General features: G+C 42.0%; 1 protein-coding gene across 5 annotated transcripts in view; it reads right to left on the reverse strand.

The window, feature by feature from the left end:
* Nucleotides 1-295: 295 nt before the first annotated feature.
* LOC127582999 (gasdermin-D-like) overlaps nt 296-25938 on the reverse strand; it is a 34550-nt gene continuing 8907 nt past the window's right edge. Inside the window, exons 2-12 of one of the 5 annotated variants that reach the window (XM_052038676.1) lie at nt 22359-22418; nt 19089-19124; nt 15093-15304; nt 13357-13549; nt 11053-11206; nt 9609-9717; nt 6469-6531; nt 5372-5502; nt 3787-3961; nt 2450-2523; nt 296-999 (exon numbers count right to left, since the gene is read on the reverse strand). In XM_052038676.1, the coding sequence (XP_051894636.1) occupies nt 781-999; nt 2450-2523; nt 3787-3961; nt 5372-5502; nt 6469-6531; nt 9609-9717; nt 11053-11206; nt 13357-13549; nt 15093-15304; nt 19089-19124; nt 22359-22369 (1377 nt within the window). In that variant the 5' untranslated portion in view covers nt 22370-22418 and the 3' untranslated portion in view covers nt 296-780. Of the gene's footprint in view, nt 1000-2449; nt 2524-3786; nt 3962-5371; nt 5503-6468; nt 6532-9608; nt 9718-11052; nt 11207-13356; nt 13550-15092; nt 15305-19088; nt 19125-22358; nt 22419-25938 lie in introns of those variants that run through there. The other 4 variants (XM_052038678.1, XM_052038681.1, XM_052038679.1 and 1 more) reach the window with 4 other exon arrangements.

Here is a 25938-nt window from a genome sequence, read left to right on the forward strand (position 1 = left end):
GCTTCAGGAGGGAAGCAAAGTATTCCAAAGGAAACAAATTTCAACACTTGTGATATGGAAAGCACTGGGCATGTTTTAAATTTGCTGCTTTTGTGATTTGAATAGGGAGCAGAAATCTGCGCCCCAGAACGCTTGATTCAAAAGATGCATTTCACTGTGTGTTTCAATGTACACGTGACTAATAAAGATATCTTATCTTACCTTATCTATCCACAGTTACACATACTGAATGCACTTTATAGTTGCCATAATTTTAACAGCCATACTCTTTAAATGAAGTGCACGGTTAGCATTATAAAACAGAGCTTTATTAGTGTGTAAAAAAATCTAAGCAAAGGTTTGGAGGTGTGGTTTTGTTTTGATTACCATCTCAAAGTACAAGGCCCGTTTGTAAGAATAGTGCACATGCATTGGCAGGATGAAATGTAAATGTTACACAGACCTCGCAACAAATTTACAAGGGCTTTAAAGTTTGTAATAAATAGGATAAAATTTGTTGGTCATATCATACAATTCAATTGTTAATGATGAGGGAGTTATAATCAAAACAGGATTGTGCAGCAAACGTGGTTCAAATAAATCTTTCAGAAAACTAACTAGAAATTTTGATCTGTCTTTTTCATACATCTTTATTACTTCTGGACATTTCTGGTCATGGGTGAAGGAATTAAAAATTAACGCAGAAGTTTATGATTATACCTCATCTCGGATAAAATAATAATGATTATAGACAGATTATTCAAAGCAATTTGGGTGTGAAGACCATCTTGATTCATTCCCTCATTGGCTGCTTAGTGCATTTAGACAGTACAGAGCAACGGACAGTTCGCAGAGAATCAGTTCCCCCTTCTTCTGGACACGGCCTTTCTCCAGGTGAAGCCCGATTTCATTCAGCAACTCTGCAGTTACTCCAAACGCATCCTCTGTGAAACTTTGGGTCTCCTCTTTTAGTGCCAGGTCGGCTTGGCTGTGTTCTAGATCCTTAAGGATGGTGGTGACCTTCAGAAATACAACCAGGCACAACAATAAGTTGGATTTACATAGCAACTTTAACAGAATAAAACATATTAATGAAACATCATCAAACAAAATTTGAGATCAAGGCATTTGAGGATATATTTGGACCGATGGCAAAAAGCTGTTTAAAAAGTGTCCTAAAGAAGGAGGTTAAGGTAAAGAAATGGAGGAATTAAGGAAGAGATTCCAGACCTTTGGATCTTGGGAGCTGAAGGCTTGGCCATGAGTGATTACAGTAGGGATGTAGAAATGGAGGAGCACAGAAATGCTGGAGGATTTTGGGGCTTGAGGAGGTTATAATGATTGGGAGGGATAAGTTCATGGGGCAAATAAGTGAAAGCTTTTTACCTTTCCAGATCCATATAAAGTTCTTACAGACAGCTCCAGCAATGGGAGACTGCACCTATTAAGGAGGCAAACAAGTATCTCTCCCTTCACAGGTACAGACAAAAGCTGCACACTGAACCTCCCCACAGCCAAATACCAGTTCAGATCTCAGTGCCAGAGATGCCATTGCTGCTTGCTATTAGAGGCAAGAAATCAACTCCTAACCCCACTTCACGCAGAATTGCATACTGCCCGAGGCACCCAGAACAATGAACAGGCTTGATTCATGCTTTTAAAACTACCCAAGTTATCGGTTAGATTTCCAGGATATCATTCCAACCCAAATTTTAGTTTCAATTTAGTTCAATCTCAGGTCTTTAATATTTCTCGTTCAGTTCCCCATAGCTCATATTTTCCTTGCAAATTCGTTCCCAGGTAATCAGAAATCCAAATGGAATTCATTCATTGAGTTTATTAACCTCAACATAACTAGTTCATATGTTATATTAATCTCGTTTAATGCACCCCTGGAATCAATGCTTTTAAACTTAATTTTCTACTTGCACCTAATATTTCCAATTTTAATTGCTGATATCCCCTTAAAATGTAGGTCTAATTACCATTATTTTCAATGCAATTAAGATCCAGTTTTCCCATATTCATTATCCGGGTATCCATTTCCCCCTATTATGCTTGGATCTCACTGTTTTTAGTTTCATTAACTCCCAAGTGGTCAATATTTTCAGTACTCCTGGTAATCTTTACTTTGACTGTACTTGGTTATTTGCCTCTTTCCCTTTTGCGGCATCAATGGCCATCTTACCAGGGTGAGCTTTCACCACCCTGCCTACCTGTGACGCCACTTTCAGGGAATTATGAACTTGTACTCCTAGGTCCCTTTGTTTTATACACTCCACAGGGCCCTACCGTTCGCCATGAAAGTCTACCTTGGTTTGACTTCCCAAAATACAACACCTCATATTTATCTGGATTGATCACCATTTGCTATTCCTCAGCCCACTTACCTAACTGATCAAGAACCCATTGTAATTTTTGATAACCTTACTACATTCGATAACTTTTGTGGCGTCAGCTGCCATCTTACCAGGGTGAGCTGCTGAGACAGAATCTGCATCTTCAGGCTTTGGATTAGCAGTGGCAATGTTGCTGGTGGTAGATCTGAAATAAGAAAAGTAGTTAGCTCCCACCCTGGGGTCAGGAGTTGAACCCACCCATCCAGAGCTCTGAGCAAAACATCCGCTCCATGTGTGGGAGTGGGAAGTGCTGGAGGAGTGAGGAGTTACATTGATGGAGGTGCCTTCTTTCAGCTGGATGGGAAACGAATCACTTGCCCAAAGAAGAGTATTGGAAGGAGAAGTCCAGGGAGGGTCAGTACTGAGGCCGGGAGGTGACTGCAGAGCTCACAACCAGACAGGTGAAGACTCACACACCCACAGAGGGGTGAAAGATAGCTGAGCTTACAAGAGCTCAGAGGTGGAGGGGTACCAAGTTCTTAGGTAACGCGAGGGCAGAGGAGGTTACAGAGCAGTTAGCGCCACAAGCTGCTGTCTGATTTGTACATTAAGGTTATGCTTGCATAATTTCCTCAATACATTCCACTAAATTTTTGCGTGACTCCAATGAAATCCATTCTCATTTCCAATAACAGGGATGTCGTCCTGGGTGTCCTGACTAATACTTATCCCTAAGTTAAAAGAAAATATTTATTGAACGTTATCACATTGTTGTTGGAATTGGCTTTATAAAAGATATTTTTATTTATATGGGATCAGGGAGTCACTGGAAAGACTAGCGTTTATTGTCCATCTCTAAATGTCTTTCAGAAGGTGTTGGTGAGCCATCTTCTTGGGCTGCTACAATCCTTGTGTGACGATGACAAACTGCTATATATTTCCAAGTCAGGATAGAGAGAGTTTTTGTTTCTCATAATAACCACCTTTCAGAAATTCAGCATTGTCTGAGGTTGTGGTTTGCTTGAGTTGAGCTTGTGAAAGGTGCTATATAAATTCAGGTATATCTTTATTTTCTTTCGAAAATATCTCACGACCAAAGGATGGCAGCACTTTTATGTGTGTGGGTTGCTTGCTCAGCTACTTCAATGGATAATAAATCACCAACTACATTGTTGCATAATGAAGTCACATGGAAGCAGCTGGTTGTTTTTCCCTCAGTGAACTTTTAACACCAATGCAGAAGCTCTGCTATTCTCTTCAAACTTAACCTGTCATGGTACGATTTGAGCTGACATTCTCTGGGAGATCAGCCCAGGCCTCTTGTCTAAGAACATACTCATCACAACACCACATGCAGCTACTGTACTCCCATTGTCAAAAACTGAACTCATCTGAGTCATGTCATCTGCATCAAAAACTCACTATCAGAAGATTGATCCACACTGAAGGATGAGATTTGATTCCCTACCTTCCAAAGCTGCCAAGAGAAAAGTGACGGCCTTAAGAAGCTTGTCTTCAGCTGCATTCTTCAATTGGTCCTCACTCCAGATTGCCAGGAGATTTTCTGCACATTCTCTTCTGCTTTTCTCCAGTGTGTTCAGTTCGGTGAGTTTATAGTCAATTCCAGCGCAAGCATCAGAGAGCTGGGAATTGAAAGAGGGGCAGGGAGGAAATGTGATTAACGCCACAAAGTTTTGTTAATTAAACACAGCATATACTGTAGAAAGATCATCCCAAGTGAATGAAACTAAACCGTGGCCAAAGGAAATCAGGATTTATTTGGAACAGACAGGAAGGCGGGATTGAGGCCAATGATCAGATCAAACATGACCTTACTGTGTTATTATGTGTTGTTATCTAGTTATAATAAAGAACTACAGTTCCCAGTAGGCAATGCAAGTGGTCACATGGGGGAAGAGGAAGTGGCTGTGGAAGAGCGGGAAAGCAAGACGGTCTTTTGTTGTTGTTTTTAATAAATGTTCAGATATTAAACCCACACGAAGTTTATCTCTTGATGAAGAACAAGCATAACACTTATGAAATGGCAGTGCAGGTTTGAGGGGCTGTTTGGTCCATTCCGGCTCCTATTCCTAATCTTTGATAGGAATCTAAAAGCCTGGCCGAAGTTTAGAATTTCAAGGAGGCCCTTAAGGGGGCCAGGACTGAGACAGATGGGGAACAGCGGGGATGCAGACCCAGATGACTGAAAACTCACGCACAATGGAGGGGCAGAAGGAGGGACAAATTAGTCCCATTCTAGAAAGGCTAGTTCGGGCAAAATGAGGGATCTAAATTCAGTGACGGAATTGAAAGGAGGTGCTTCACCTTGATGTTTGACTCCGTAGGGAGCGGGGTTGCCAGTTGCCAGTTCTCCATCCTACTTTTACTCTGACCCTCCCGTGTGTGACCTCTTGTGCTGCTCCAACAATGCCCAGCAAAATCCGAGGAACAGCACCTCATTGTCCATCTGGTCACATTGCAGCCTTCAGCACTCAATATGAAACTCAACCATTTCAGATAACCAGCTTTTCCCACATGCATCAGGATTGGCCAGTTCTGCTGTAAATTAAACCTAACTTGATTTCTCACTTTCTACTTTCTGATAAAGGGTTCTCAATCTGAGACGTTAACTCTGTTTCTATCTCCACAGAAGCCACCTGACCTGTTGAACATTTCCAGCATTTTTTGTTTTTATTTCAGTTTTCCAGTACTGGCACTTTTTGTTTTGATTTTCCATTACAGCTAAGTTCAACTCTCAATGAAAAGCCTTGCTGATGTGCTTGTCTAGGTTTCTTCATGACCAGAGAAATATCAACACCTTATCGAGGGACATTGCAAGCAAACCCAATCCTGTCTGCACGCATCTTCCCCACGTGCATTGCCAACATGGCGCCACTCTATGGAGACTGGAATTACTTCCTAATACCCTCCCTTTTCTTGTGCCTCTCAGGACAAGTAAACCACCAATTAAGATCAGACAATGGTTCAAATCTGAAGTGAATCTTTCTTTGGTGACATTTCCCCCAACATCTAAAACAAAAAACTTATCTTACCACGTCACTCAGAATTGAATGCAGTTCAGAGTCTTCAATGATTTGATACACGAGGTCCAGGAGATGTTGTTTCAACCCATTGTCGAGACATTCTAGCTCACAGCAGATTTGGAACTCTTCTTTTACATTAACTGGAAGAAATAAAGATGAAAAATGTGTGACCCTCTGGAGAAGCTGTACCCATGTGGTGTGGACATTTGTTAAACACCCCAACAAGGTTGTAGTTGTGTTGACTCCTTCAACCATCTAAGGATTGTAGCCATAATGTGCATTAAATTCAGATGGGCAATTTTCAAAAAATGTGATCATATTGTGCAAGACCAGCAAATGAACTTTGTCCTCGGGAGCATAAAAAGAGGTGCAGCCAGGTATGTACACACATTTTTCAGTGGTATGAGTGAGTTCAGAAGTAGGAACTTTATTTGATCCTTCCCCAGTGTCTTAATTCAAATGCTGTTCTTGAATTAAACTGTTGACGGGATTACTGAAAAGATCTACTGCCATTTCTTTTTCCCTCTACACAAAGAGATGAAAGAGATGTTTTTTTTTATAAAGAGGTTAGGCAGATTAGATAGAGATGAAGTGGTTTCACTGGCATAAGGATCAGGGAGGTAACATGACAGCCTGAGGTCACATCTCGGATTACACAAAATACCTGCCAGTTCCCTTAACTATCGAATTCCCTATCATTATTGCTTTCTCATTTTCCTTCCTCTCCTCCTGTGCACAGATTGCAGAAACGCCTGCCTGCCCCTAGAGCAAGATTCACCCGGACAACATTTGCATTCCTACCTGCTCCTGCTAGGTTTCCCCCCACGTCCCAACGATGTGTGTGTGGTAGATGTTGTGACTGCAAATTTCCCCTAATGTGTGTAGTATGAATGGTAGAATCTGGGGCAAAGTCATAGAATGCAGGGAGATGGGATTAATGTGGAATTAGTGTAAGTGGGTGGTTGATAGTCAGTGTAGCCTCAGTGGGCTGACGGGCCTGCTTCCCTGCCGTATTTCACTATGAGTCTATGATTTTGTTTCTGCTTCTATCAGAAACATGATCAATCCTTTATATAATTTCCAGCTGGCTCCATCAGAGACTGTACCATCCATATTATCCAGGCACATCCAAGACCTTGTCTGGCTCTTCTTTTTTGGCTTTGATAGGCCTAAAAAAAAGAAAATCATTGAGTTATAGGAAAACTCAAAGTATACAAGTACAATAACGTTATTGCCTTATTTACAGCCCTTCGTAGGGTTCTAGTAGTCAAGGATTTTAACATTCCAAACATTGACTGGGACTACCATCATGTTAAGGGCATGGATGGGGAGGAATTTCTTAAGTGTGTGCAGGGGAAAAAAAACATGTAGAGGTATGAGAGGTATTGATAGGGTAGATAGTCAGAGGCTTTTCCCCAGGGCTGAATTGGTGGCCACAAGAGGACATAGGTTTAAGGTGCTGGGGAGTAGATATAGAGGAGATGTCAGGGGTAAGTTTTTTACTCAGAGAGTGGTGAGTGTGTGGAATGGGCTGCCGGAGATGGTGGTGGAGGCTGATACGATAGGGTCTTTCAAGAGACTGTTAGATAGGTATATGGAGCTGAGTAAAATAGAGGGCTATGGGTAAGCCTAGTAATTTCTAGGGTAGGAACATGTTCGGCACAGCTTCGTGGGCCAAAAGGCTTGAATTGTGCTGTAATTGCTCTATGTTCTATGTTCTATGTAGATGGCCTTACCAGAGAAAGCACAAAACTTGACCTCCTCTTGGGAAATGGGGTAGGGCAAGTGACTGAAGTGTTAGTGGGGGAGCACTTTGGGACCAGTGACCATAATTCTCTTCATTTTAAAATAATTATGGGAAAGGATAGGACTTGTCCACAAGTTAAAATCCTAAATTGGGACAAGACCAATTTTGACGTTATTAGACAGGAACTTTCAAAAGTTGATTGAGAGAGGCTGTTTGCAGGTAAATGGATGTCAGACAAGTGGGAGGCTTTTAAAAGTGAGATAGCGAGAGTTCAGTGCCTGCATGTTCCTGTCAGAGTGAAGTGCAAGACTGGCAGGAGTAGGGAATCCTGGGTAACAAGAGATATTGAGGTTCTGGTCAAGAAAAGAAGGGGACATATGTCAGGTATAGGCTGCTGGGATCAAGGGAATCCCTTGAGTAGAGGGAATGTAGGAGTACTTTTAAGAGGGAAATCAGGAGGGCAAAATAGGGATTTAAGATAACTTTCACAGAGAAGATAAGGAGAATCCAAAGATTCTGCAGAAAAATGAAGCGAAAAAGAGTACCTACGTAAAAAATATGGCCCCTTAAAGATCAACAAGGTTGTCTATGTGTGGCGCAAAAGAGAGTTACAAGGATGTCACTGGGACTGGAGGGTCTGAGTTACAAGGGGAGGCTCGACAGACTGGGGCTTTTTTCCCTGGAGCGTAAAAGGCTGAGTGGTGACCTTACAGAGGTTTATAAAATCATGAGGGGCATGGATGAGATGAATAGCCACAGACTTTTCCCCATGGAAGAGGAGTCCAAAACTAGAGGGCATAAGTTTAAAGTGAGAGGCAAAAGGGACCAGAGGGGCAACTTTTTCCACACAGAGGGTGCTGTGTGTATGGAACGAGCTGCCAGATTAAGTGGTTGAGGCAGATACAATTATGATGTTTAAAAGACACTTGGGCAGATACATAGATAGGAAAGGTTTAGAGGGATGTGGGCCAAACACAGCAAATGGGACTAGCTCAGGTAGGCAACTCGGTTGGCATGGATGAGTTGGGCCGAAGGGCCTGTTTTCTGTGCAGTATAGCTGTATGACTCCACTTGATGGAGTTAAATGAAGGTTAAATGTACAGTTGAGTCATTGAACTGTTGCCAGATAATTGAAACAGGAGGGAAAGTGAAACCCATGAATGTTCACTGGGGTGAAATGGAGCCTTGCTGAGCCAGTAAGTTCTATAATCAATCTTTGCCCACTGATGGTAGCTCATTATGTTTGGAGCAAAAGAAGGGGCATTGTAATTGATCCTGGATTGTACTGGATAGAGAAAAATTATCCCAGTATTCCTGAAAAGTTGTGAATACATGGCTGATTAATGAGGTCAGGGAGCTGGGCTCCAGAGCTGTCCTATAGTAAATATTCACTATCTAGATTCACACTTGCAAAGTGGCACCTGGCTTTTTCCCATATCATATTCCCTTGCACATGGAAGGAGGCCATTCAACCCCTCGACTCTATGCCAGCTCTCAGAACATTCCTATTCTCCCACTCTCAGGCCAAGCCCATTGACGCCACTCCACCCAGCTCTCCCTCCAACCACCTACACTAGGCTCAATTCATCTAACAGCCAGCACTTTGGATGAGGGAGGAAACCTGAGCACCTGGGAAAACCACATGTCGAAGGGAGAACATGCAAACGTCACACAGGCAGCGCCAGAAGTCGGGACTGAACCTGAGTCACTGTGAGGCAGCAGCACTACCTGCAGAGTCAGTGTGCCAAACCCCATGCAAAACCTCAGTACCTGGGAACTTTCAGCTGACATTTGCCATACATCTGAGAAAACCCCCTTGCTTCTGGGCAATCTCTCTTCCCCTTTGCTCTCTACCCCCTCTTACAGCCTTTCTGACCTCTTTCTACTTTAACCACATGATGGTCAATGTCACTTTTACCCTGTCCTAGATACACGTCGTTTACTATGTTAACCTCACACAGATCACACCATCTCCCAGGTATATTATTCCTGCCCTTTCTTCATTTTTCTTTTCCCCCTCTAGGGGTCTTTTTAACCCAAGATTGACAGGGTTCAATACTCTGGCTTACACAGTCTCCCCGACTCATTCCTTACTGCCTTAGCCTCAAGTGTCTTAGTAAGTTACTTTAAGCTCTGGCAACTTAGCTCCAAAGTTCATGATTAAACACACACATCGCTGCTCAATAAAATGGAGATATGGATGCTTCTTTATTTGCTATTCTGCTAACTGCTGCATGTTTACCACCCAGTATTCTTAAATGGGAAATGTATGGAGTTCTGAAAGCAGATACAATAACATAGCGATTACAACTCTACAGTTACGGTGGTGAAAGGAGAAACAAATTGGAAGATCTCATCATCCAGAGGCTCCTATCATTGATCTGCCAGCTCCACAGTCAACCTGAAGGGGAGGACTGGCAGATTCACCCAGCCGGCCCTTAGACAGAAACTCGTCGGCATGGGGAAAAGGTAAAACATTTCAATTCTAAAATCACTTACTCAGTGTGCCATCTTTTGTAACGGTCATGTCCCACACCTTGTAGGCAAGGACTGCTCCATCAGGAATGCACAGTGTGCTTTCTGTCAAAAGGTTGTATTCTGCACCCACCTAAAAAGGATATTGTCATTAGAAATGAAATACTCTAGAGATATGGAGCAGCGGAGGTTCCCACCACTCCAAAAATAAGGGAGCAGAAATCAGTGAGTTCAAGGATTTGCCCAGCTGCTTTGAACCATTTCTTTTTTTAAAAAATCTTCTCTATTAAACGTATTTCAGTCATTTATTTTCAGTGTGATGTCCTAGATTATGTTCAATTTGGTCAGAGTAGAATTTTCCAGATATTTCCCTCCACTCAGGTTTTAAATCTGGTTTGTCAGCTGAAATTGTGTGGTGTCAAGTGAGATGGGCAGAATCTGTACTTTCATAAAATCCCTCTGCTGCATCCTCACTGGTACGGCAATCCAAATGTGCAGGAACGTAAGAAGCTGCAGAGAGTAGTGGACTCTTCCCAAAACATCACGGGCACATCCCTCCCCACCATTGGTAGTATCTACAGGAGGCGATGCCTCAAGAAGGCAACATCCATCATCAAAGATCCCCACCATCCGGACCACGCCATCTTCTCGCAGCTACCATCAGGTAGGAGGTACAGAAGCCTGAAGTTCCACACCACCAGGTTCAAGAACAGCTACTTCCCTTCAACCATTCTGTTCTTGAACCAGCTGGCACCACCCTAATCACTACAGTTTAACAACACTATGACCACTTTGATCACTTTGCACTAAAATGGACTTTGTTTTTGTTTGCTCAAATTGTGTTCTTTCTTGTAATAATTGGGTATAATTTGTGTTTTTCTTGTTAATGCTTCTTCTATGACACTATGTGCCTGTGATGCTGCTGCAAGTAAGTTTTTCGTTGCACCTGTACATACATGTACTTATGCATATGACAATAAACTCGACTTTGACCTCCCCGTCTCAGTAACCTTTTGCAAAAGAAATCCTTCAATTGCAGCATTCAACCCCCAGCTGCACTCAGACCAACTTCCTCACCTCGACCCACAGCCCCTTGATTTTATCTGTCCCTTCCTAGTATTAAACTACAGAATTCAGACTTCAGCCTCTCTGCCTCCCTCCTTTCTCTCCTTCTTTCTGGTCCTCCTTAAAACCCAATTCTTTGACCAAGCTTTTGGTCATATCCTTTTTCTCTCAATGTCACAGAGTTTCACAACTTATTTGATCAACTTCCATGAAGTGCCTTAATTAAAGGTGCTCTTGCAATGTGTGATGCATAATTCAATTGTACAGAACAGGCTGTGTGGACAGGTAGATTGTTTCATATCTGAAAGCGTTTTTTAAAATTTTACATTTTAAACTACATTGCAGAAATCTCACAGCAAATGTGGAAAGGAATTAATTTAATAACCATGGCAAGTGATCCTACCGCGGAGTTGGAAGGTAAAGTCATGTAGAGTTCTGATCCTCTTTTATTTACTTTCTTCAGTGTGATGGGTTGTACAGACATTAACGCTTCAGTCACTACACAGAGATCTCCTGAGTAATTGTTTTTGATGTGCTCCCAAGAGCGCCCGACTTTTCTGAAAGGAAAAGCAAATTGTGAAGTACAATTTCTTAACTTCAGTCTATTAGTATACCAGAAATCATGGTAGCCAAGTACTCTGCAACTGAAGGATACCAATTCTCTCCTTTGTTTATATGATACCAGGTACCATCTTCCACCTCTGGAAGCCATTGTCTGATGTTACTCCTCAATGACTGGATTCCACCTTCTCCATCTGAACATGTACAAAGATTGAAGCTTCAAATTAAAGCACTGCACTGTCTAATGGATATCACAACTACACAGTGGGCTGTCTGAGATGAAGTGTTGCTTTTCAGTGTCTGGACCCAGATGTCAGGCTTTTCAGGGTGACCAACATTTCTCTGTTAAAGTTACAACCAATGGTGGTGGTCCATTTGGTGCTGTGACGAAATGCTGCAGCCATAGGTCCAAGATTTCCCAGTGGTTGTTCCTGTCTCCTGCTGCCTGTAGGTGTGGTTCAGCATCCCCTGTCCCTTCCTGGAGCTTGTACAACTTGGCGATGGAGCAAGTGATTTCCATCACTGTTTTTCTACATTGCCAATTGTAATGTTAAGGCCTGTTTTCTTATACTTGTACATTTTCTCATATTTTCTTGTAAAGTAGAAGGAAGCTATTCCTCTAACCATTTCCTTATCACCCGTTCTCTCCCACCTGCCCATCATCTCCACCCTGATTTTGCTATCACTCACCTATACTAGTGGTAATTTTACAGTAGCTAATTAACCTACCAACCAGGACATCTTTGAAAAACCACAGGACCCTGGGTAAGTCTTGGGGAAAATCTGCAAACTCCACATAGACATCATTGGGGTCAGGTTTGGATCTGAGTCACTGGAGCTGTGAGAGAGCAGGTTCACTTACCATGCCACTCTGCCACTTGATTTGATGCTCGAGAGTATATGCAGTATGTCTGTGTGTCAGCAAGCTTTCAGTTTTGTGCAGTATTATGTGTACTGTCCACTTATTTAGTGTATCAATTTCAGGCTTATAATTTCCCATTATTGAGTACACCACCAGATGGCTCCTGTACACCTGCAGTCTGTTGTCTATTAACATTTTATCTATTCAATGCAGAACAAGAAAATGATCGGTTCCAAGCTGATAATAAAGTTTCTGATGCTTGAAGAGTCAACAACCAGACTGATAAAAGAAGCAAAGACAAAATTTGTGCAATGAGTCATTTGGATTTGGAATGTGCAGGTTCAATTTTAGATCACAAAAGGCAAATGACTAATAATTTAATGAGAAAATGTTGGGGGAATTTTGTGAAAAAGCAGTGGTGTGGGAATAACAGGATCCCATTCTAAAAGAATGATCTAAGCTTGAAAGGTTAAATGGATCACTTCTGGGCCATACTGTTCCACAGTTCTGCGAAGATTGTGACTAAGACCTCCTTATAGAAACTGATTTCTACCCCAGAGCAAATTCTTAATTCCACAAAGCTCATTTTAATATGCATGGATGTCAAATTGCATTCTGACAAAGCATTTTCAAACTGAAAGATTTTCTCTGTTTCTATTTTCACAGATGCTTCCTGACTTGTTGACTGTTTCCAGCATTTTTCTGTTTTTATTTAATATGCATGAGCCCAGTTCATCTAAAGTTACCCTGATGTTCATTGTTTTCATAATGTTTAAACTCTAGGATGTGGGCATCACGGGCTTGACCAACACTTATTGCCCATACCTAATGGCTCTTGACTTGGGTTATTTCAGAGTACATTTGAGTCATCCACATTGCTCTTGGCTGGAGCTCACAACCAGGTCAGATCAGATTTGGATGGTAGATTTCCTCCCCTGACTTTGCCTACAATGCTGTAGTTTCATGATCACTATCACTGACGCCATCCTTTCAATCCATTTTCATTTAATTGGTTGAATTTAAATTCCTGAGCTGATGTGATGGGAGTCAAACTTTTGTCTCCAGGTCAACAGCTCCAGATAAGAGTCCTGTAACTTAACCAGCACGCCACTGTAACTAATTAGGCATGATATTGTGGCTGTAACAAGTGTGTGTTTGATAGACCACTTTGTATTTTCCCACCCATCATTTACATATATCCATAGTTCAGAAACAATTGGTAATTTTTATAACAACATTACCAAAAGTGACCATATTAGGTATATGCTTGTTGCTGTACATTACCTGTTTTCCAGGCTTTCAGTTAGATCTGAGACACTGACGTAAACTTGTTTTGTTCCTTTCAGCTGAATGGTTTTGCACACTTTATCTGTAATCTCAACTTTTCCCACCACTGGATCGATACCGAGCTTTGCCATTCCCTTCATCGGCCTCTCTAATGACTCCACAAACTGGAAGGACATATCATTCTGCTGAACTGCACGAAAATAAATGGCACATCTATTAACATGTAACAGAGACTAAGAATTTCCATGTCTGAATCTTGTTTCATCAGTAGAAGGAAGAACTGCTGGCTGGATGCTCTTTCCCACTAACATTGATGACAATGACTTGAAAGCAGCAATGAAACCATGCAAGAAGCAGCTGAGAGAAAAGCAGCAGGGAAAAGAAGAGAAGAATAGAAGATGACTCTACCTATGGCAAATTCCAATATTAAAAAGGATTAAGCAAAGCAACTCTGTTACTCTGGCTTTTATCCTGCATCCAAAAGAACTTAGACCAGCATATATGGAGCAATTACTGCTCATTTTGGTCTCAAGTAAATTCAACCCATTGACTTTCAAAATGGGCTCCTTATTCTAAAATTGATGCTGTCATATATCACCACCCTGACCAAGAAAAGGTGACTGGCTACCTCACAACTCATTCATGAACAAAACATACGATGTTGGAGAAGGCTCAGGATTGGCCTTTCTCAGATGTTACCCGTCATCTCTCCACCCCACACATCCCATTCCCCTCTTCTGCAATCCCATTCTAACATTTCTAACCCACCTTCCAATATTTCTCTGCAGCAATCTACCAATCATTGGCAGACAAGGAGGACATTCAGCCCACCGTGCCCATGGCAAGCATTGTGGATAACCAATCACATCATGGGCTTTCAAACCACAGATGGAAGCTGTGGGCTCCGCAAGTATCAGTGCTGAGTTAGGTGTCACAACTGAAACATCAGCTGCCAAAGGGTGGGGGAGGGGGAAATAAACTGGCATTCCCTGCAATTGACTGCTATCCTGTGATCCATCTCATGTATGGGAAGATCATGCACAGGAATAATGATAAAGACTGGCATTTATATAATACCTTTCTAGACCTCAATAGATTCCAGAGAAACAAAGGACTGCAGATGCTGGAATCTAGATGAAAATCATGATGATGCCAGAGAAACTCAGCAAGCCAGGCAACATTTGTGGAGAAAAGCAGGCGGTCAACGTTTCTGGTTGCTTCCTAAGGAAGGGTCCTGACCCGAAGCATTGATCGCCTGCTTTTCACCACAGATGCTGCCTGGCCTGCTGAGTTCATCCAGCATCATTGCATTTTTCACCTCAATAGTTCACCGTTTTTATTTTGTGTGTGGATACTGATAGAATGTTTAAATTTGCACAAAGAAAGGTCTCCCAAACAGTAAGAAATCTTGATCCAATGCTTTGCATCTAATCCAACAACATGGCAAGAGCAAGATAACAACGTATCAACGTGAAAATGCTATGTTAGAGAAAAGAGGAGAGGAAATCCTGGATCGATCTGTAAACAAGGACAAGAGCTTTAAAATGTGGTTTAACTGGGAGCCACTGCAACTTGGCGGTAGTAGATGGGACAAGGCAGTTGATGCTCATGTGAAACTGGGTGCGATGTAGTCAAATGATCCCATTGAGGAGCTGTATGTGCTTGTGAATAGGATGGACCAAGGATAGAACCTTGAGGTCAATGGGTGCACACTTGAACAGGAGGAAACCCACCTGTCGGTAAGTTGATTTCATCGATCAGTATCTGCTTCAGTTTGTACTCAGTGCAACTGTACTTTGCCTGTCTCCAGAATGGGCCCCCTGTTCTCCTGCAGACCAGGCACAGAGGCTTAAACTTCTCCGACTCGTACACTCTGGTCGCTGGGATCAGTTCACCTCCAGAATCAATCTGGTTGGCGAGTTTCCGTACTGCTTTTTTAAACATTCTTAAATGAGAGAAAAGATGTGCTTGATTAGGGAGAAAATAACATTTGCACTTATGTAGCACTTTCACTGCTTCATATCATCCTAAAGCACTGTACAGCTGATGAAATATTTTTGAAATGTAGTCCCTGTTGCAGTGTTAGAAATGCTGCAGCAACCTGTACATATCTAGATTCCACAATCAGCAATGTGCTGATGATCAGTTGAACTGTTTTGTATGTTGAGTGAGGGAGTAAGTATTGGCCAGAACACAAGGGAGATCTCCCCTGCCTTTCTTCATGATTGTATCATGAAATGGAGTCGTAGAGTCTTACAGCATGGAAACAGGCCCTTCGGCCCAACTTGTCCATGCTGACTGCGTTGCCCAGCGAGCCAGTCCCATCTGCCTGCGTTTGGCCCATAGCCCTCTTTACAAATCTTCAACATCCACCTGAGAGAGAGCTGATGGTGCCTTGGTGTCATACCTCAGCCAATGATAATGCAGCTTTCTCTTAGCACTGCACTGGCGTGTCAGCCAAGATGTCACCAGAATATACATCCACATCCAGTCACATGGCAGAACATCCGAAGCAGGAGCTGACTTAATCTGACTCTTCCTTCCCTCCCTTTCTTCAGGTATTAGCCCTGTTTTGCAATTTTCCAAGTCCATGAAGACAGGGAGTTAGATAATGTGTTCAACAGCATATAACATCAGCTTCATGGTAGTGTAGCAGTTAGCGTAATGCTATTACAGCGCCAGCGACCTGGGTTCAATTCCGGCCACTCACTGTAAGGAGTTTGTACGTTCTCCCCGTGACTGCATGAGTTTCCTCCCGGTGCTCCGGTTTCTTCCCACATTCCAAAGACGTACGGGTTAGGAAGTTGAGGGCATGCTATGTTGGCGCCGGAAGCGTGGTGACTCTTGCGGATTGCCCTCAGAACATTCTACGCAAAGATGCATTTCACTGTGTGTTTTGATGTACATGTGACTAATAAAGAAATCTTATCTTATCTTATAATGTAGCAAGGCATCCAAAGTCATGTCACATTGGCAATGAGCCAAAGACCTAGACATTGGCTTTGGAACCAAAAGCATAATCAAAGAGCTCCACAGAGAATGGTGGAACTATTCAACAGGTTAGGCAGCATCTGTGGAGAGATAAGCAGAGCTAACATTTCAGGCTTATAAATCTCTCAGTTCTGAGCAAAGGCCATCAACCAGAAATGTTGACTGTTTTTTTCTTCATTGAGGCTGCCTGACCTGCTGAGTATTTACAATATTTTCTGTCTTTATATCAGATCTCCAGCATCTTTTTTTCAGTATCTTTTCTCCGGTATCTTTTTTCTACACTCCTGCACTCAGTCCTGATAAAGGGTCTCACCACGAAACATCAACCACCCCTTTGCCTCCACAGATGTTAATTGACCCACTGAGTTCTTCCAGCAGTGTGTTTTTTTCTCCAGTTCCCCAATTACCCTGAATCCGCAGAGCTTTCAAAAACGTATCCACCTTCTCTTTAAGTACTTCCTAATGATCTAGCCTCACAACTCCCCTGGTTAGGGAATTTCAGAGATTTCACCATCCTCTGTGAAAAGGAATTCCCACACACCTCAGTTTTAAATGACTGTCCCCATATTTTGCAATTATCTCCTTTTTTCAAGACTCTTCCACTATTGGAAACATTTCAACATCTACCCTGCCATGACCCCTTAGAATCTTATACGTTTCAATATGTTCTTCTAAATTCTTATTTAAAACCTTGTCCTACTAAACGCCAAAGAATACAGATCCACCACTCTCTACCTCCCCACTTTGTCTTTCACTCACTCACACACTGTACTATATTGTATGTAAATATACAAATAAGTTGTAATCACATGCTGTAGTTAGTTGTCAGTCTCCAGTTGATAGATAGCATGTTCTGAATCTTCTGGTGTCTCCTAGAGTGTATTTAATGTACTCACCAATTCTACAATAGTCACAAGAGATCACCTTACCAACACACTAAACACACACCATACATGTAACAAAAATGCACACACATACACAGACAATTCTGTGACAAGGGTTGCACATACCCTGACATGTTCTCTGTTCCTGATTCCAGAGATTTACTGTCCTTTCTGTGTGTGTGTACAGTGAAGCTGTCAAATGGTGAGCTGCATCTCAAATGTTTAAACCCATTTTCACAGAAACTGAGCAAATAAAAGTTTGCTGTGGAATTCCCAATGTTAAACCTCTTTTGTAAGCTTTTATTTGTCAGCTGAGATGTTTATAGGGAGAAAAACATAATGTAATATTTATCATGACTCAATCCTACACGTCATAACCGTAAACAAACAGAATGCAGCTCCATTGTGTGCAAATATGATGAACTGAGTAAATTTCCCCAAAATGTTCTGAGTAAACTGAAAGAATCCTCCCAGCAGGAGGACTTATTCACTTTTGTTTTCCCCATCTTTGATTAAAATCAAAGTTGTTGATTGTACACCGAGGTTAAACAATTGCCTTGGCCCCACTTGAATTTTTTTATGGATTTGCAAAGTGGTGTGAAATGAAATGTCATTTGCCTCCACTCCCAAAATAAACCCAGAATCATGAAACTGTAGACTTGTTAGGGTCCAGGAGGAGGCCATTTGGCCTATCACAGCAATGTTGGCTCCCACTAGACAAATTCAGTTGGTTAAATCCACCAATTCTTTCCTCTCCACTGCACACTGATTACAGAAATTGGTTTGACACAATGTAATATTCCACAGCAAACCACTCAAACCTTTCCCTTGGTGGTGCAGTGTGATTCTACACCACTACCACAATTTGGCACTAAATTCCAAGTATAGAGATTATGACAATCTCCAGGTGTAATGAATGATTGCACAGAATCATCGCTTATGCCAACAAAACATCATTATCTGAAGGCACACATCTTGGCAATTATTAAAGTAATGAGCAACAAACAGCAATGACATTCAAATAAACCCAAAAAGATAAGTTAATCATGCTTTCAAACTAGAGACCTTAACAGGGCAGCTGTCATCTTGCCAGGAATATACTTGGCATCTTAAAGTGACCAACATTAACCACTTCCCTTATTGTGCGATAATTAAGTTGTTATGCTTATTTGATTGTAAACAAATGATAGCATCTGTTGCAGCCATATGGACTAGATTGCATATTACCATGCTTACGTATACATCCCAAACCCATGTGGAACCATTGTCACACAACATTAAACAGACATTCCCCATGCCAGGTACCACCAGGCTCAAGGACAGCTTCTATCCCGCTGTTATAAAACTATTGAACGGTTCCCTAGTTCAATAAGATGGACCCTTGACCTCACAATCTACCTCATTATGACCTTGCACCTTATTGGCTACCTGCACTGCACTTTCTCTGTCGCTGTGACACTTTACTCTACATTCTGTATTGTTTTACCTTGTACTACCTCAATGCACTGTGTAATGAATTGATCTGTACGATCAGTATGCAAGACAAGTTTTTCACTGTAGCTCGGTACAAGTGACAATAACAAACCCATTCCAGTTCCAATATGAATTTGTACTCAAGTACACACACACACTGATGCACCCATTAAACAAAATCACTTCAGACCAATTTAATGTGAGGGATCCTATCTAAACATTCCAGTTTTTGGTTGCTGCATTGATTTCCAAACCTCTGACTTAAAAATGACTCCTTCATAATCTGGCCCCTGCATGGCCATGTCCTTTTGATTCTCTCCTTGCCTGTATCCTGCTTAAGACTTTCTTAAACCCTGGCTGCTTGATTATATTATTACTCACCTGTCCTTGAACTCTTCATCCACCTTTGCCTGATTCCTTTGGATGAAAAAAAACACATATGCAAAAAATATTCTTATCAGAATTGATCACAAATTGATGCAAGGTATGACTAAACACTTAGATTTGCAGTGTAGATATTCTAGGCTATGTAGAGTTCCATTTTGTCAATTATAAAGAAAAGAAATACTTCTATTATAAAGTGCCTTTCATGATGTTGGGTGGCTTATCATCAGTCAAGTATTTTTATGTGTATTCACTGCCATTTTGTTGGAAATGAGGAAACAGGTAACCATTTTGTGCACAACAAGATCCCACAAACAACAATATGATAGTAGTCAGTCAATAGGCTAAATCATGCTTCAAATCACCACCCATGGGATCCTACTATGGCTGGAGTAAAGCCAAGGGGCCAGGTAAGAGGCGATCCAGTTTCTGAGCTCCGTACAGGATCCCCGAGTTATGCAGAGGTTCCATTCCTGAGAACCGTCAGTAAATCGGAAACAAACCATTCCCCCCAAATCATAAAGTGAAATCTTTAGTCTCTACAGCCTTTGGGGAGTGATTTGCAGAGAGTAGACTGGGGAAAGTCAGCGGAGGAGATAGGAGTTGTTACCAGCAAGTGAACTGTGACAAATGCTTGTCTGAATGCAACCCGGGTGGATTGACTCCGGGAGCTGATGTGTTAATCAGTAAGAAAACTATTGGCAATTCAGTAAAAGAAAGTGTGCACTAACAAGAGGTGGCTAGGGGTTCGTAATGTTTGATGTTACCTGAAGAAGAGTTTGGAGGAGGCTTTGGCCTTTTCTATGGGTGATCTCTGCATTGTTTCCTGGTGAAGAGATTCCTGTATCAGAGTGCAGAGTCTGGGAGAATTTGCGTAATGTTGGATTTTTGTAAGTCAGAACTTCCATAACCCAGGTACCCCCGTACACAATTAAGCCACTGCTGGAGTGAGTACTGAGTTTAGTGGTGGAGTGAGGGGTCAGATATGCTGCCCTGTGTGTTCTGTAATTCCACATTGCCATGTACAGGAGCAGAGGCCAGAACACACTGCCATGCCCACTGCCATAGGCTGAGAGTTCTCCCACCTAATCAGCTGCATAGTGAGGAATTGGGCACAATACTGCCGACGTTCTCCTGACCCTCTTCAAAATACTGCCATCAGATCTTTTATTTTCACCCGAAAGGACAGCAAGGGCATTGGTTTACCCTTTGTCTGACAGATGGCACCTCCAACACCCTTTCACTGATGCACTAGACTGTCAGCCAAGGCAACCTTCTAACTGAGAAACACAAGAACCACCCACCAAGCCAAGAACTCCCAGTTCATTTTTAATTCCATCTGATTTTCTTGCTGGTGAGCTCCCTGCTGTGAGGATGTAGGGAGTACAGCCCATGACTTTAACCAGGTTGCTGCCTGGATTAGAGGGCATGCTCTATCAGGAGAGGTTGGACAAACTTTGGTTGTTTTCTCTGGAGCATCAGAGGCTGAGGAGAGAGCTGAAAGAAGTTTATAAAATTATGAGAGACATGGAGAGGGTAAACAGCCGATATTTTTTCCCCAGGGTGGAAATGCTGGATACTCGAGGGCATGCATTTAAAGTGAAAGGGGGAAGTTTAAAAGGGATATGTGGGCAAGTATTTTTTTTAATACACAGAGAGTAGTAGGTGCCTGGAACATGCTGCCAGGGATGGTGGTGGAAGCAGATGCGATAGTAGCATTCAGGAAGCTTTTAGATAGACCCATGAATATTCAGGGATGGAAGGATATGGATTATGTGCAAACAGATGGGATTAGTTTAAATTGACATCATGCTCAGCACAGACATCGTGGGCCGAAGGGCCTATTCCTGTGCTGTAATGTTCTATGTTCTGTTCTATGACTGGAAATCTCCTGAATGTGTAAATCCACCACTTTGTGTTCACAACCAGAAAACATCTTCACACACACAAACACACGTTGCCTGGTTTAAGATCACACATCAAAACCATACCATCAATTTGGACACACAAAATTAGACAATGGAGTGGGTAATGCCCATTTTTCATGTGCTAATCATGTTTCAAACCCAACTTGTGCATACTTTATCACAATGGTGCCCACATCTACAGCAAGTCCTTCCCATTGGCACATTGCACCTGATGTTTCCTGTTTTAATACAATATTTAGGGTGAAAACCACCACAATGATATTTTGCAATTTTTAAAAATAGGGTTGAAGGGAGTGTATGATTGGATATGGTGCTAAACACAGCATCTGTGAACACACCAAATAATTGTGAAATCCAATTCCTAGGTGGAATAGTCTTGCAACAAATTCACAGAGCATGCATGTACAGTGGCCATATTGGTCCTCCTAAGTAAAGCACATGTTGGTCACAGCCAATCTGTAATTCCTACAGTGTCTGGCATTGTGCCAGCCTGCATTGCGCCAGCCTGCATTGCATAGACCTGTGCTTTGAAGTTAGATTGAAACAGCTTTTTGAAACACTTTGAAATGAGTGAAATGAATTTGAGATCACGCTGGCAACAGCCAGAGGAACCATGACTATTTTATGTTTATCTTGTTTAGAAATATTGATATTGTACCAATTAATGCCGAGTGGTGGATATTGCTAATTAAATAGTCTTACAGATCACTTTCCAAAAAAAACTGAAGGAATGCTTTCAAATCGGATCCAGCAATTAGGCTTAAACTGACGATGAGAAACTCAGCCTACAGGACCGTGCACAGCTTCACATTTATTTGATCTGGAGAGTGGACTTGATTAATTACACAGCCTCCTACTTGGGACAGAATCCAGGAAAGACGCGATGGAAGCTGAATGTGTGAGGTAAAAGTTGGTCAGAGAGAATTGGTAAGTAGAGAAACAGAGTTAACACTTCTGATTGATGGCCTTTCCTCAGGCGGATTCTGTTCAGAGGGATTCCAGCATTTTGGAGTTTTATTTCCAAATATGCTTATTGCCCCTTTCACCCCCAACCCTTTCTGTCACCAATAACCTCTTTCACTGGTGTCAACAATAAATGCTTCACTCATTCTCCATCTACAGCTAACTTTTAATCTCTCACATTTTTTGACTCTGTTGTAAATTAGCTGTGAACTCATTTTTTCAATTCATTCCAAGGATGTGATTGTGACCAATTAAACAAGCCCTGCATCTGTTGCCTATCCCTAACTGCCCTTTGACTGAGTGGCTTGCTGGCTTATTTTAGAGGGCAGTTAGGAGTCACATACAGAACAGAATGGGTGTTAGCAAGTCTCCTTACCTCAGTAGCATCGGTTAACCACAAACAAGTTGCTGGAGGAACTCAGCAGTCAGGCAGCATCTGTGGAGGGAAATAGACAGTGACGTTTCAGGTTGATGCTGCCCGACCCGCTGAATTCCTCCAGCATTTTGTTTGTTGCTCTAGATTCCAGCATCTGCAGCCTCTTGTGTCAGCATTAATTGACCAGATCGCTTCTAGTGACAATCTGGTTACATTTCAGGAAACTCTCTTCTCCTAAATTCCCTATTGAGCAAAGGTTGACAAACATAGGTGGGAATCCCTTGAATTCTCTACCCTGAAGGGTTTTGGAGGCCAGATCATTGTGGGGCGATTAAGGAGGAAGTAATATATTTTTGAAAGATCAAGGAATTAAGGGAGAAAAGGAGATGAGACCTGGGGCAGATCAGCCACAGTTATATTGAATGCTGGACAGGCTTGAGAAGCTGAATGGCCTACTCCTGCAGCTATTTTCGTATGTGCCTATCAACTGAATGACTGACACCTCCAGCCAATGTTCCCAACCACCAAGTGTAGTTACACGGAGTGTCAATATTCCAGAATATGGTATCTAGCCAGGTGGCAACATCCTAATTTACAGCAAGAACTGTGAAAATATTGCCGTCATCCACAGTTCTGAGCAGAATGCTCCTTAGATCTGGTGTCATTCACCTACTGGTGGTGTGGAAGCAAGTTCCACTTTGAACTAAACCCTGAATAAAGAAATTTCTCTTGAATTCCTTAATGGATTAATTTGAGACTATACTGCACTTATCATTAGTTTTCAACCCACAAATGGGAAGACCATTTCTTAATCTACCCAATGCAATTTCTTCACAATGCTAAAGCTCCCTGTGAGGTCACCCCTCACCCTTCTATCTAAGCTCATTTCTGCACAGAGGTGGTAAAAGTTTGGAACTCTTTCATCAATGGTAGCTAATGCTGGACTTACTGTCAACTTTAAATCAGACACTGGTGTTTGTGTTAACTAAGGTCATGAAGGAATGTGGAGCAAAGGCAGGTGCCTGATGTTATGTCACTGATTAGCTGTGATCTGATTGGATAGGAGGAGGTTCATGCAGCTGAAGGACCCACAGAGGACCCTTGTAGCTTCCTATAATAGAGACACAATCGGTTCACTGTGGTGATTTGGGGGGAGGGAGAAAATTGCTGGAAATATGCAGCAGGTCAGACAGTCTTTGTGGGAAGAGAACTAAGAGTCCAACCTGAAATATTAAGACTATTTCTCTTTGATGCCGTCTGACCTATTTCCAGGGCTTTATTTTCATTAGTAAAAGAATGAAGTAATTAAATCCTCTTTAGAAACAAGTTGAGTCCAATGTGCTTGTTGATGGAAGATTGGGACAGTCCAGCACATTCAAAATCTGTCAGGTTTTCTAGTTCTTGGACCCTGGAACTAAGATAATTGGTTGAATTTTTTTTGATTAGTTGCATAGCTTTAATTAAAAATCAATGGTTATAATAGTCAATATTGAGTGCCAATGCCATGTGCCATGCATTTCCTATTTATACCCAAAATTGCAAGTGGTATCCTATAACCAACACGGCCAAAGCACTTGGCAATTGCAGCTGGCAGGCAATGGAAATCCAGAGAACCTGATATAGAGAATAAAGATGAAAGTAAACTTGAAGAGAAGACATCACCTTTCTTTAAAAAAAACACATTTTACCCTGATCCCTTTACTTGCCCAATTCCCAGATTCCTCCTCCTCCCATTTGAGGTTCCCATTGTTGGAGATAAAGGCATCGCTATTAGGACCACTAACTGGTACACCTACCAAGTTCTTGCACTTGTCACTCAAGCATTTCAAGTTCCTATACCATCTAAACTTATCTGATAACTCTGTTCCAGACACCAAATGACATTGGGACCAATTTTTTAAAAAAAAAAGCCATTCCCATTTGTTGCAATGAACATAATAAAATAACCATAATAGAATTAAATAAAATGGAACAGATCTGATTGCCCTGCTTGATTTAAAATTGGAGTGTTCTTACTGCCTAACTTCAATAAAAAGGTTGATGATTGAAAATACACGTCAACAACTAACTCAATAAAATCTCTATGAGGCTGAAGGAACTCAGCAGGTCAGGCAGCATCCATGGAGAAAAGCAGGCGGTCAACGTTTCAGGTCCGGACCTTCTTCAGGACTGAAAATAGGAAAAGGGGAATCCCAATACATAGGAGGGAAAAGCAGAGCAGTTATAGGTGGATAAAAGAGGGGAGGTGGGTGATAGGTAGATGCAGGTAAGAGATAGTGACAGGCAGGTGTGGGGGAGGAGGGGAGAGCAGATTCCCCAGGGGGTCGTTTGACCAAACACAGACTAGGTGACCGTTTCGCAGACACCTGTGTTTTGTCTGTAACCACGATCTGCATCTTCCCATTGCTAGTCACTTCAACTCTCCCTCCCACATTATCACAGATATGTCAGTCCTCAGCCGCCTCCACTGCCAGGAGAATTCCAAGTGCAAACTGGAGGAACAGCACCTTATTTTCTATCTTGGAACCTTGCAGCCTAACTGCATGAACATTGAATTCGTCCACTTCAAGTAATCCCGCCCCCCCGCCATGCCTCTTCTTTCCTTTCCTAGCCTATCTTTTCTTCTAGCTCCTTTTTTTTTCTCCTTACCTTTGACCCATCCACCGGTAGATCTGCTCTCCCCTCCCCTGCACCAGCCTATCACTGTCTCTTACCTGCATCTACCTATCAACACCTTGTGCCACCCTGCCTCCCCTCTTTTGTCCACCTATTACTGCTCTACTTTCTCCTCCTATACATTGGGCTTCCCCTTTTCCTATCTTCAGTCCTGAAGAAGGATTCTGACCCAAAACATTGACTGCCTGCCTTTCTCCACAGATGCTGCCTGGCCTGCTGAGTTCCTCCAGCATCATAGTGTTTTTCATCTAGATTCCAGTGTCTGCAGTCCTTTGTTTCTCAATAAAATCTCTGCTAACCCCAAGCCTGCATGACAATTTAGCAATCAATTTGTGACTGCCTGAGTCAAAAGCTTTGGCTAAGTCAATAAAAATTGAAGAGCTCTTAACTTTTTGGCTCTGGATAAAAGATTATTTAAAATGACAATTTTTTCATTGAAACTGTGGGTGGCTGTTTTTTAAAAAAAACACCTTTGTCAGTCACTAATTAAAATAGCTTCTGGTAAACACTTGGTGAGAATCTTTGTAAAGGTTCTCAGCACAATGGACCCTATTGTAGTGGGCCTCCAGCTGTCAATGCATTCAAGTTTAACCGGGTCATACAGCCTGGGAATTAAAATGGTGTGGCCATCTTTGGGGGGAAATAAACAAGGTGTTTATTTTTGTACTTTTAATCCACAATATATACTTATTGACCAAAACCTCAAAATCCAATGTTTATAATTTATCTAAAGCCAGGCAGCCCAAACCAGCAGCTGTATCCATTTTAATGCTTCCTATTCTTGTGATTCTGCAGTTAGAATCAGGTTTATTATCACTGACTTATGATAGGAAATGTCTGCAGTCTCTCGCGATCCTGTGCATTAGAGCCTCCATACCAAGCTGTGATGTTACCAGTCAGAATG

This window comes from Pristis pectinata, chromosome 25 (genome assembly GCF_009764475.1).
Source record: "Pristis pectinata isolate sPriPec2 chromosome 25, sPriPec2.1.pri, whole genome shotgun sequence".
Classification (NCBI taxonomy): Eukaryota; Metazoa; Chordata; class Chondrichthyes; order Rhinopristiformes; family Pristidae; genus Pristis; species Pristis pectinata.